Below are 13012 nucleotides of genomic sequence, written 5' to 3'. Positions count from 1 at the left end.
CTTTTTTCAGGTTCGGCACCAAATTACAATTAGCCTAAATTACTAAATGATTTAAATGTATTTTTAACATTGTTGTATTTAAGGACTTTTATTTGTATGAGTGTTATGTGCTGTACAATATTAAAATGTGTCATTGGAATTATTTATTTTATTTGTACTATTTATTTTATTTATAAATAAATAGTCTAGGTCTAGGTAAAAAATGTAATTTTCCTGAAACCTATTGAAATGGATTTATAGCGTTTTGGAAAAGAGCTCCTCTAATATATTTTTTTCTTTCATGTCAGACCTGATGGAAGAGAGCGAGGAGAGAAGAACTGAGTGAAGTGGAGGAGGAACATCATGTCCAAACTGGAGGAAAACCCTTGAGTCGCTCAAAGACTAAACAGACATTTTTAAAGAAAAGAAGAGCCAAGAAATCTTTGACCTGCACTCAGTGTGGAAAGAGTCTCACAATCAAACAACGTCTTAAAATTCACAAGAGAGTTCACACTGGAGAGAAGCCGTTCACATGTGATCAATGTGGGAAAAGTTTCAGTCGATCTTCACACCTCAATGAAGAGGATCCACACCGGAGTGAAGCCGCACACGTGTGATCAGTGAGGAAAGAGTTTCTCTATTAAAACTCACCTGAAGCGACACCTGAAGATCTATACAGTGTAGAAACCACTTAGGCTGCGTTTACACTGCAAGTCTTAATGCACAGATTCAATGATTTGACCATATCTTTTTTTTTTTTTGGCCCATCTTTTTACATTCACTTCAGACATGACTGGTATCTGATATCTGTGTTCCTTTTAAAAAAACAGAGCTGTAATAAATGCTGTAAATTCCCATCAGCTACAACTGAGCAAAGTACTTTTAAGGTGTTAATAATGTCTGCAAAGTATGTTTGCAGAACATAAAAAAAAGACTACTGAAGGATTAAATCTTCCAGGTGATTCGTTCAAACATAATTCAACACTCCAGACCTCAAATCACCAATCCAGAGCCATAAAATCCAGGCCAACAAACCCCCCCCCCCCAGTAAGAAATGTATGGACATGCAAGCTTCAAAGAGATGAGCCCAACAACGAGGAACGTCGTCAAGTTAGATAGTTTGGGAAAGATTGATTGGTTTAGAGACGGCACGGCTCGGGACCCACCAAGATAACAGCAGAGGCGTTGGATCCCAAGATGAAGGATGTAAAACAGACCCCCTTCTTCTTGAGGACCTCTGAACGACCTCAGGGTTGAGATCTCTCAAAACCACAGAGACTGAGACTCTACATATAAAAATACATAAAATCATCCCAAAACAATTCTTGACAAACTTATAATCAAACATCATCCAACCGCATAATTATATATTGGGTCTACAACCTCTATATGTGTCTATTATGCTTAGATCACATATAAGTCATGTAATTGTTATAACTATTAGATGTTTGAATGAAAGTGTGTCTTGTTTCCTATCAATACGATCATATAGTCTTAATTCAGAAGATGGCTTGATTGAAATCTGTGTAAAATGTTTCGTGTTCTTATAATAACAATAATTGATCATCAATAATGATGTCTAAACTGTGGCCTCTGTACTCTCTCTGCTAGAGCTGGAGAGAAAGGGATCACAGATAACGCATGATTTACGATGAGAGGTGAAGAAAATACCCCCTCTCAAATAAAGACAGTGTCCAATTGGTCAGAACTCATCCAGGAGGCTGGACCAACATTTCGAGTTTAAAGTCTTAGGACCCGAACAAAGGGAGGAAGAAGAAGACAGTTTTTTTTAGAGTAGATTTACACCAGACAGAAGTAACCATGTGGACGAGCGGACAAAAGAACCCAAATCAAGATCAGAAGAACAGCTTCAGTCAAGCCATCTAACTACTCGTCTCACTTTTCTTTCTTTTCTTTTCTTATTTTTATTTTATTTTCTGTTGAGAGTCTCGGTTCTAAGATAAGTTTTGCTGCAAAGTTTGCTGCACACCACGTGATTGGCCGCCCAAGACATCTATCCAGGCACGAGGAGACCGCCAACCGGGAAACCCCCTTTTACTCCGACAAAAGGAATCTCCAAAGCAACGCAAAGACAAACAAGTAACCTCCAGACTCTTAACTGAACTGGTGCATTGATATAAATGTGATAACCCGCCTAAGAAACGATAGAAAGGTTACATTAATTGATGGTTTGTTCAGGTCATGTCTTATAAGTGCTTATAGAAACTTGGGATTTCATCACCTCGCTCTTAAAACTCATTCTTTCCTCACTCTTTCTTTCTGCAACTCGTATGAATGTGTGTGTGTGTTTGATATTAGTTTTATGTGTTAGAATAATCAAAGTCTTGCTTGTATTTGAAAGATAATTGTTCTTGTGTCATGTGCTTACAGATTTAATGTCTTAAACTGCTGATCTAAGTTACCTTGCTAATATATAGTGTTTTCACTATAGTTTGGATATTTATATCCGTTGCAGAGCTGATAGTTACGGACCGTTTAAATGAACGAGTCATTTGCTCGGCCGTTTAAATTATTATTTTAAAGATTCCCTATAAACTAATTAATAATTCCTTTTGAGCAAAATTGACCTGTCTGACCCCTTACATACGTATTATACATATTACGTCCTTACACACTGGTCTTTGACAGCAGAAAGTTTTTAATTAAAAAAAATAATAATAATTGTATGATCTCTTATTCTTATTCTTAAAAAGACAGAATAATTATGTTACGCTGAATGATGATCCAACATTATTGACATTTTTGGACATTTTTGAACATTTTTTTTTTTACAAAAGTAATTTGAAACATTACACTTGCATTTACTGGGTTTCTATGTTTATAAAATCACTTTTGTAAATTGAATTTCAATCAGACATTACAATTAGACATCTTGCCTTTGACCCAATTAAAACAAACTCATTAACTGATATACTTTGATTTTGGCAGATCAGCTCCTCCCACACCAATCACATCATCAGTGAAGCTCCTCCCACACCTATCACATCATCAGTGAAGCTCCTCCCACTGTAATTATCCAATAAATGCTGTAAATTCCCATCAGCTACAAGTGAAGACGAGCATGAAAGCATCAGGAAGAGCTGAAATCTGCAGAGACTGAGTTTATTAAAGAGGACAGTGAGAACACGAGTGATCCAGAACCCTGCAGAATGAAACACACTGAAGATCCTGAAGAACAAAGAGGTTGGTGTTTATTCATTATTCATGTTAGAAACATTCAAGCACATTCTCACATTTAGATAAACAGTTCTAAATCTATCGAATACTATCGAATATGTAGTGAAACACTATGAAATGGGTACAGGGAACATTTCAACAAATGTTTAGTAAGGGGGAAACTTTCATATTGATTGTCAATATCCGGTCAAACAAATATAATTTTAGCTCTTTCAATATAGTCTACACTTTTTTTTTAAATTATTATCATTATATATTTTAAGCAATAAACAGTAAACTTTATCAAGTAAATTACATTTCCAAAATGGTTGACAGTGTTGTAAGCGTAACTTAAGCAATATCTGATTTAAGTTGTATTTCTCAATTATATATTATTTCTCATAAGTTATAGAAGTTCTACAGTTCTAGAGATCATGCTTTCCTACAATAACTTTGGTAACAGGGTTGATAAATAGTCAATGCTACAGATTGTAACATTGTAAGGAAAAATATAAAAAATAAAATAAGTTCATGAAGCTAACAATTAGTTTAAAATGTAATCAAAGGAAAATGTTATTAATAATAATAAGTATGTTTTTGCTGTGTGCAATTTCTGTAATTTTAAAAGCAGACTACAATGCTATATAGTCCAGGCGTTTTAGAAAAAAAGGGTGAACAAATTGCAACAGAATCAAACTCAGCTGATTTTGTATCCTCTATGTCCTGAGTAAGAAAAAAAAAAGCCCCGAAGAATCCTATTAGGGGAAAGTTCCCGAAAAAGACCCAAATATATCCTATTCATACGCCTATTCATTCTTTTTCTCACATGAATAGGGTCAAAAATTTAACCTTTAGAAATCACCATGAAAATGACTGAGTTGATTACTTACTGTATATCAAGACAAACAAAACATGTATTACAAGTTTTTAAAATTGTTTGTTAATATGGACAAATGGTGCATAATCTAATTACAGATGTGCTAATTTGCATAAATGCCACAACAGATCTAAACTTTTGGGTACAGCGTTTTTAAAACATTCCAAACCCCATCTCTGCAATAATAATTAATAAAGGCTGTTTTAAAGTACTTCTTCCTGCCTCTATGTATTTATGCTCATGGGTAGCCTAAATGGGTTCCATTCAGACCTTAACACCCTAACCCTAACCCTAACCCTAACCTAACCCATATGTCAACAAGACATTTTCTCCTGGCTGTACCCAATGTTTAGATCTGTTGTGGTATTTATGCAAATTAGCACATCTGTAATTAGATTGTCCATGTTAACAAACAATTAAAAAAAACTTGTAATAAATTTTTTGTTTGTCTTGATATAAGTAATCAACTCAGTAATTTTCATGGTGATTTCTAAAGGTTACATTTTTGACCCTATTCATGTGAGAAAAAGAATGAATAGGCGTATGAATAGGATCATCGTCCACTTTAAGGCAATTAATAATATTGATGAACATTAAATGTCCCCAACTAAGCAAGCCAGAAGGCAAGGCAACAGCGGCAAGGAACCAAAACTCCATCAGTGACAGAATGGTGAAAAAAAAAAACTTGGGAGAACCCAGGCTCAGTCGGGGTCCAGTTCTCCTCTGGCCAACGAGCGAACAGTGTATGGTTATGATTCAGGAGCATTACAGGTCAGAAGTCAGAATCAATCAGAACATTTATCCAGTTCCAGATGGTTTGAGTCGGACGGGAGGGGGAGAGAGTAGCTGACACTTCAGGACAGTATCGTCGTGTCCAGGCGCTAGTTGTTCATCAGATCCGGATACGGCCTGGTTCCGGTGGACAGCGGTAAACCTCGGGATAAACCGAGAGACTAATATTAGCTTAGACGCCATCCTTCTTATGATGTACAAAGTACATCAGGATTTATAGGAAGTGTTCCCGGTCCTGGCTGTTCTAAACTATGCAGCCTAACATTAAATTATAGAAGTCTATAATGTGTTATGTGTATGTTAGGCCGAAGAGATGTGTTTTTAGTATAGATTTGATCTGACAGAGTGTGTGTGCTTCCCTGACAATGTTAGGAAGATTGTTCCAAAGTTTTGGTGCTAAATAGAAATAGGATCTAACGCCAGCAGTCGATTTTGATATTCTAGGTATTATTAACTGAACGAAATTGAGATTGCAGTAGACGTGAAGGACTATAATGTGTTAAGAGCTCGTTCAAGCACTGCGGAGCTAAACCATTTAGTGCTTTGTAAATAATCAGCAATATTTTAAAATGTATACAATGTTTAATAGGGAGCCAATGCAGTGTTGACAGTACGGGGCTAATATGGTCATACTTCCTGGTTCTGGTAAAAACTCGAGCTGCTGCATTTTGAACCAGTTGTAGTTTATTAAGTGTGTCGAGCAACCACCCAGTAGAGCATTACAATATTTTAATATTGACGTAATTTAGATATATTTTTGAGATGGAAAAATGCAGTTTTACAGATACTAGACACGTGACTTTCAAATGAAAGATTGGTATCAAAGAGCACACCCAAGTTCCTAACCGACGACGAGGACTTAACAGAGCAGCCATCAAGTGTTAGACAGTACTCTAGGTTATTACGTGAGGAAGTTTTTTTTTTGTCTAATAATTATAATCTCTTTTTTCAGAATTAAGTAGTAGGAAATTGCTTGTCATCCATTTTTTTATATCTGCTAGTTAATTTTGTGAATTTGTAAGTTTCTTCAGGGCGTAAAGAAATATAGACCTGATTCTCCTCGGCATAACAGTGAAAACGAATGCCATGCTTCCTAATGATATCTCCTAATGGTAGCTATACAGAGTAAACAGCAACGGTCCTAGTACTGAGCCTTGTGGTACACCATACTGAACTTTTGATCGATAAGACATCTCTTAATTTACTGCTACAAACTTATAACGGTCAGATAAGTATTATTTAAACCGTGCTAGTGCAATTCCACTAATGCCAACATAATTTTCAAGTCTATTTAAAAGGACGTTGTGGTCGATAGTGTCAAATGCAGCACTAAGATCGAGTAACACTAATAAAGAGATACAACTACAATCGGATGATAAGAGCAAATCATTTGTGACTCTAATGAGAGCTGTCTGAGTACTATGGTACAGTCTAAATCCTGATTGAAAATCCTTGAAGATATCATTTCTTTCTTAAAAGGAACATAGTTGTGAAGATACTGCTTTTTCTAATATCTTTGATAGAAGAGGTAGATTTGAGATTGGCCTGTAATTGACTAATTCTGTCGGATCAAGCTGCGTTTTTATAACAAGCGGTTTAATCATAGCCAGCTTAAAAGTTTTTGGTACGTATCCTAATGACAAAGATTAATTAATTATATTAAAAAGAGGATCTATGACCTCTGGAAGCATCTCTTTCAGTAGCTTGGTCATTATAGAGTCTAAAATCCATTCTTTTCTAAACTCATTTATCAACTTTAAAGTGTTAGTTTCTTTCGTTCATGATTTTTCTGGGGGTTTTTCTAAATAAAAATTGGAAAATTTATTCTCGTTTTTTTTTATTTTTGTCTATTTAAATTCTATTTACAAACTCACCACACAATAATGGTCATTGGGCCCTATCTTGCACCCAGCGCAATTGACTTTGTACACCGACGCATGTATCATTCCTATTTTGCACCCGCACACAGCAGACTTTTCCCTCCACAGACGCACGTCGGTAAATTAGGGAATTAACTTGCGCTCGCGGGGGCGGTTCGGCGAAAAGAGGAGGCGTGTTCCGGCGCAAAAGTTCCCTGGTGCTATTTTCCAGTTTTAGAAAGAGATTGCGCCACTGACCAGGAAAAACCCAGTCTAAAGACAGTGACGCGTTGCGCGTTAGTCATATGGTATTTTAAGGGCGTGTTCTTGGCCATAATGTAGCGTGTTATCATCATGCATACACTTTGATTCTCTAATCTACACAGACGCAGCAGTTTTCATTTTTGCAAATCATACATTATTACAAGGAAAAATATTACACGAGGGAAATCATTGTTGTGTCCGTAAAGATGTGAAAAAAATCTATCTAGATAAAAAATAAATTAAAAAAAATCTAGATTAGGCTACACATTTACCCAAATTATACGCCTGTTTAACCGTAGCTAATTTGGGTGGGTTTCTCCCATCATGCCCAATGTCACTTCTCTGTGTTTTACGGCCCTGACGAGAACGTCGTCTCCTCGGCTGTGAATCGCTCCTGGCGTGCGCCTGGCAAATCCGCCATTATAATAGCAATCCGCCTTGGAACAAGCGCGCCTGCTCTTAAAGGGAATGTGAGAGGACGCTCTGATTGGTTTAGTTAACTTTACGCCCAAACCACACCTATGAATAATGAAGCTACTTAAGACCAACCCTTTGTAGATTTGCGCCGGGCGCAAGAGTCGTTTATCCCGCCGGGAAAATAGCAACAGCGCCCAAGACCCGCCCACAAAGTTACTTGCGCTTTGCGGTTTGACACTTGCGTTTCAGATCGTTAAAATAGGGCCCAATAACTGTAATTTGTTGAAAGCTAATCTTTTTCTGAAAAAGAGGACTCCTTGCACATGAAGATCGCACATTGTTTTAGAATTTTACAGTCAAAAAATCTAAATATGTGAAAAACACCCATTTTAGCTTCAGGTTCTAAAGGGTTAAATGCCAATCCCAATGCATCTTTTTCGTTATCTATATGTATATTAACTTCACCAACAATAAGGGCTTTATCTGCAACCAGTTCTAACTCTATCAAAGAATTTGCTGATTTTCTATCAGAGTCTATATGGTGCCCTGGTGGCCTGTATACAGTAGCCATTACAAATCTCAATGTGATTTTTACACTAGATATTGTTATATTAAAGGGATAGTTCACCCACAAATGAAAATCCTGTCATCATTTACTCACCCTTAAATTATTTCAAACCTATATGAGTTTCTTTCTTCTGTTGAACACAAAAAGAAGATATTTAGAAAAATGTTGGTGACCAGACAGTTGATGGACCCCATTGACTTCCATAGTATCTTTTTTTCCTACTATGGAAGTCAATGGGGTCCATCAACTGTCTGTTCACCAACATTCTTCAAAATATCTTCTTTTGTGTTCAACAGAAGAAAGAAACTCATACAGGTTTGAAACAACTTGAGGGTGAGTAAATGATGACAGAATTTTCATTTTGGGGTGAACTGTCCCTTTAAGCACCAACTCTTCAAAAGAATTATATTTGAAACTAGACGACTTAGTAATTCTGAAAATATAAAATACAGCAACACCTCCCCTTTGCCTTTCAGACGAGGTTCGTGTTTATAACCGTAATCTTGGGGGGTGGACTCGTTTAAAGTAATGTAATTGTTTGGCTTTACATCTAGGTTATAGTCTGTAATCATATCATTAACAATAAGTGCATTTGAAGTAAGAAATCGAATACTCAGCAACCCAAGCTTTATCATTTGTTCATTTGTATTATATCTGTTTTTTATTTGTTGAACATACATTTTTACCCTTAGATAGGTTTGGACATTATTATTATTATTTTTTTTTTTTGTATTTCCTAATTCGGGGAACAGACACAGTCTCTATATGATGATATCTAGGTGAAAGAGTCTCAATGCGATGGGATTTATCTGACCTGGGTGACGTGAGACAGCTATTAGACGGTCGGTTTAGCCAGTCTGTCTGCTTCCTGACCTGGGCCCCAGATTGTCATGTTTGAGCTCTAAGACTATGTGCCAAATTACTAGAGAGAAGAGCAGCACCATCCCAGGAGGGATGAATACCATCTATTTTCAACTGGTCAGGTTTGCCCCAAAAACTTTTCCAATGGTCTATGAATCCTATATTATTTTGCGGACACCACTTAGACAGCCAGCCAGACAATTCTGTGGCATTCCGTTTTATACAGTAAGTTCCATTAGTGACAGGATTCCGTGATTCCATCCTGTTTTCTGCATCTCGGGAATCAAATGCTCTACGTGGTATTTGCAGTATTAAAGAGAGTTAGTTTTGTGAGTTATTTATTGTTGTTATAAAGTTGTTACTATTAGTGTAAGAAGGGTATGTGTTTAATCCGCTCTCTACACACTCTACATAGCGCTCTTCATGGCCATTGAATAGATACAGAAGCTGTTTGAGCAACGCACCGGTGTGAGTTTATGAAAAATACATATCGTCTCGAGATTGAAACCGGTTTACCGCCCAGTATTAGTCATAACCTCCGACTAATAATCAGACTTATGAGTTTGTGAGATCAGCATTATTGGCCGGAGTGAAACTCTAAGTAACACTGGAATTCAAATGAACCCGTAAAATATAATGCAAAGAGTTTAATAGAATAATCAAATGTCTATTTAAATTAATAGATAAATGACCAATAATTAATTAGCTTTCCAACTTGAAATTGAAATGGAACGCAGCAAAACTTGTTTTAATTGGAATGAAAAGTCTAATGTGACCAGACTGTAATAATGAAAGTTAAGTCAAATAAATTAAATACCAATCTAAACATTGGTATCGACATTATGACACTATTTTATCATTTTAATGCTAATATAACATTAGATAATCGTGTCATTGATCAAATTTATTTAATAGTTCTTGCTACAGAAACATGGGATTTGCTCATTTATGGATAGTACTTTTTATTAAATCAGAGCACTTTTTATGTAATTTCACTTCATATCTATCTCTTTGAATTCTTTTTGTTGTATTTAAAATGAAATGCATTTATTTTTCTTTCATGTCAGACCTGATGGAAGAGAGCGAGGAGAGTGAAGAACTGAGTGAAGTGGAGGAGGAGAGTGAAGAACTGAGTGAAGTGGAGGAGGAAGATCATGTCAAACCTGGAGAAAAACCTTTGAGTCGCTCAAAGACTAAACAGACATTTTTAAAGAAAAGAAGAGCCAAGAAATCTACAACCTGCACTCAGTGTGGAAAGAGTTTCACAACCAAACCAAATCTTGAGATTCACATGAGAGTTCATACTGGAGAGAAGCCGTTCACGTGTGATCAATGCGGGAAGAGTTTCACACAAAAACCCCATCTTCAAGGACACATGAGGATCCACACTGGAGAAAAACCATATGCATGCAATCAGTGTGAAAAGAGTTTTAAACACAAACTCAGTCTTAAGATTCACATGAGAGTTCATACTGGCGAGAGACCTTTCACATGTGATCAATGTGGGAAAGGTTTCGTGGAGTCATCAACCCTTGTGAAACACATGAGGATCCACACTGGAGAAAAGCCGTATGCATGTGATCAATGCAGCAAACAGTTTATTTTGGCATCACAGCTGAAGACGCACATGACAGTTCATACGAAGGAGAAGCCACATTCATGTTCTGTGTGTGGAAAGAGTTTTTCACTGCAGCAATATTTATATAAACATGAGAAAATTCACACTGGTGTGAGAGAGTACATGTGCTTTGAGTGTGGGAAGACTTTTACTACAGCAAACAGTTTAAAACTGCACCAGAGAATTCACACTGGAGAAAAACCTTACAAGTGTTCACACTGTGACAAGAGATTCAGTGACTCATCATCTCTGAGAACACATGAGAGGATCCACAGCAGAGAGAAGATTATTACAAGGTTAAAAAATAAAGCTAAAACTGCAGGCTTGATATTTTGGTCCAGGATTTTTTTTAAATCAGCAGAAACACATTGGTGTGGAAATGGAAAGACAATGTTTAACACTTTATCTATACTCCTTATTAAAAAAGTAATATAAAGAGTAGGCAGAAGAAGAAAATACCTTTTTTAAAAGAGTACTTTAACATTCAAAGTGTTATTGCATTCAAATGGTCCTAAATACTTTAAAAGTTCAGTTCAGTTCAACTTTATCGTCAGACTCAGGGTCCATTAGAACACCATACAACATTACAGACACTACAACAAAAACAATAAAAAAACCCCCAAAAAACAATGACCTATTATAAAAGACAGTTATTCCAGTGCTTCCACAGAGGTGACTGGTATCGCACAACACTTTTAATAGGATTTGTCAGTATATTAATAATGCCCTTTTCTTTTTGCTTGACTCCACAACGCACTGTTTATAAAAATGAGTTATAAAATCTTGCTAACTAATTTATATAAACAGTTCAAATCGATTGTGTGTAGTTTTAAAGAGATTTATGCACGTTTTTTTACATTGACAAGTTTGAGGTTGACATTTGTGATATTTCTGAATTTAATAAAATATGTAGAAAAAAATAACAATTTCCATTTTTGTTTTGTTTATTGCACTTTTGCGCTATTTATCTAGTTATTCACGAGTTCACACTTACATATAATTTGAGGGGGTAAAGTTTAATGCGTATTTGGCGTGCTGTCCGATGGGGAGGGCTCCGAGCTCGGACTTCGGCCCGAACCCAGAGCACTCCCCCCGTATGTAAGTGTTTAGGACTAGAAGCGTGGAGAAGGGGTGGTGGAGGGATGCTGCAAAACTGTCAAAGGGATGAGGTGAGACTGCTGAGTGTATATATACCTCTTACCATTGATTGCTGAGTGCTCTCCACTTGTGTTAATTATCTGAACGTGCTCCTCCCGAACTTTGTTAATAAAACATCATTTATTGATTTATTACATACATATCCTTCAAACTGGGGGTGAAAGTGTTGTTTTGATGTAGGGCATATGAAAAGGCTCAAAAGAATGACAGCACAGCATGTACTAAAAAAATATTTTAGCCTTTTCAAACCGGAGTCAAAAAATGATGGACTCAAGAAGAAGTGACAACATGCAACAGGACATTTCTGAATGGTTATTTGATGAATTGATGTAGCTTATGTAACGGGTACAGAAAGTTTCCTGTTAAATGCATATATTCTTTATTAGAATTCACAAAAAATTGTTCGTTTACATACACCTGATATGACTGCCTAATAGAAGTGTGTGAAAGCCTTCCTCTTTAATTGTGGTGATGACATCATGAGTCCATATCATTTCCTGTTCTGTCTCCTCCTCTTCCTCTTTGCATTGGTGATGCACTGGAGAGATAAAACAAGGGCGACTCTCACACTAAGAAGCTGCTTAAATTTATTTTATATCAGGAATAAAAGATCAGTGAAACTGCCGAATGCTGTCCGGTTCTTCCCAACGCAGCCAAAACAATGCAGACAACAGACCAGTTACACTTTATGTATCTGCTAGTCATTGATTAGCATATTCCGTCATTATAATCTATAAATCACGTTCCAGGGGGCGGGGTTTATGTAAATTTAGTGTAAATTTAGATAGGGTTCATGATGTCACTAACCCGGGAGGAATGTCGTGTAGTCTCTACCAGCCGTTTGTTGTAGTCCTTAAAAAGCAGTGGTGTAGTCTACGTGATACGCAGGTATACGCCGTATACCCACTAGGAAATGCCAAGTATTTCCGTATACCCACTAAAAAAAGCGTGAGGATACATAACAACTTTGTTTTGTGACAGAACTTTCACACTTTCATTCATAAATTCACCGCGTCTATTTGCAATGGACACAGATCAAATTGCGGAATCCACTCACAACTTACTGTATAAAGCAGAACGTCACAGAATTTGGTCATTTTTTTAATGAATAAATCAAAAGTAGGTCTGTACATTGAATAAAATATCGACTAGTGTCTGTGAATAGGTATTAAAAAACTCAAAGAGACTGCAGTTGTTCAACGCGTCTTTGGGAATGAGCGCTCAATGTGCTCTACTACTACACACACACACACACACACACTAAAGCGCGCGTGACTTCACGCTCGTGGTGTTTTCAGCGCTTCACTGTAGCTGAGGACATGATGTAGGCTACACATGTGAACTTCATCACAGAGCTGCTATGAGTCACTTCATGAGAATTTCACCATTTCATTTGATAAAACTATCGTCATTCATTCGTATCATACACACACAGAAACTGT

General features: G+C 36.7%; 1 protein-coding gene across 1 annotated transcript; it reads left to right on the top strand.

Annotated features, from left to right (window-relative positions):
- Nucleotides 1-3013: 3013 nt before the first annotated feature.
- Nucleotides 3014-11445, top strand: LOC306997199 (uncharacterized protein). The gene is made up of 2 exons (XM_079610363.1): nt 3014-3183; nt 9862-11445. The coding sequence occupies exons 1-2, from the start codon at nt 3150-3152 to the stop codon at nt 10845-10847; spliced, it is 1020 nt and encodes a 339-aa protein (XP_079466489.1). The 5' UTR covers nt 3014-3149; the 3' UTR covers nt 10848-11445.
- Nucleotides 11446-13012: the final 1567 nt, after the last annotated feature.

The sequence above is a fragment of the Phoxinus phoxinus genome, assembly GCF_949152265.1.
Source record: "Phoxinus phoxinus genome assembly, chromosome: 1".
In the NCBI taxonomy this organism is placed as follows: domain Eukaryota; kingdom Metazoa; phylum Chordata; class Actinopteri; order Cypriniformes; family Leuciscidae; genus Phoxinus; species Phoxinus phoxinus.
This window is presented reverse-complemented; position numbering and strand designations above follow the sequence as displayed.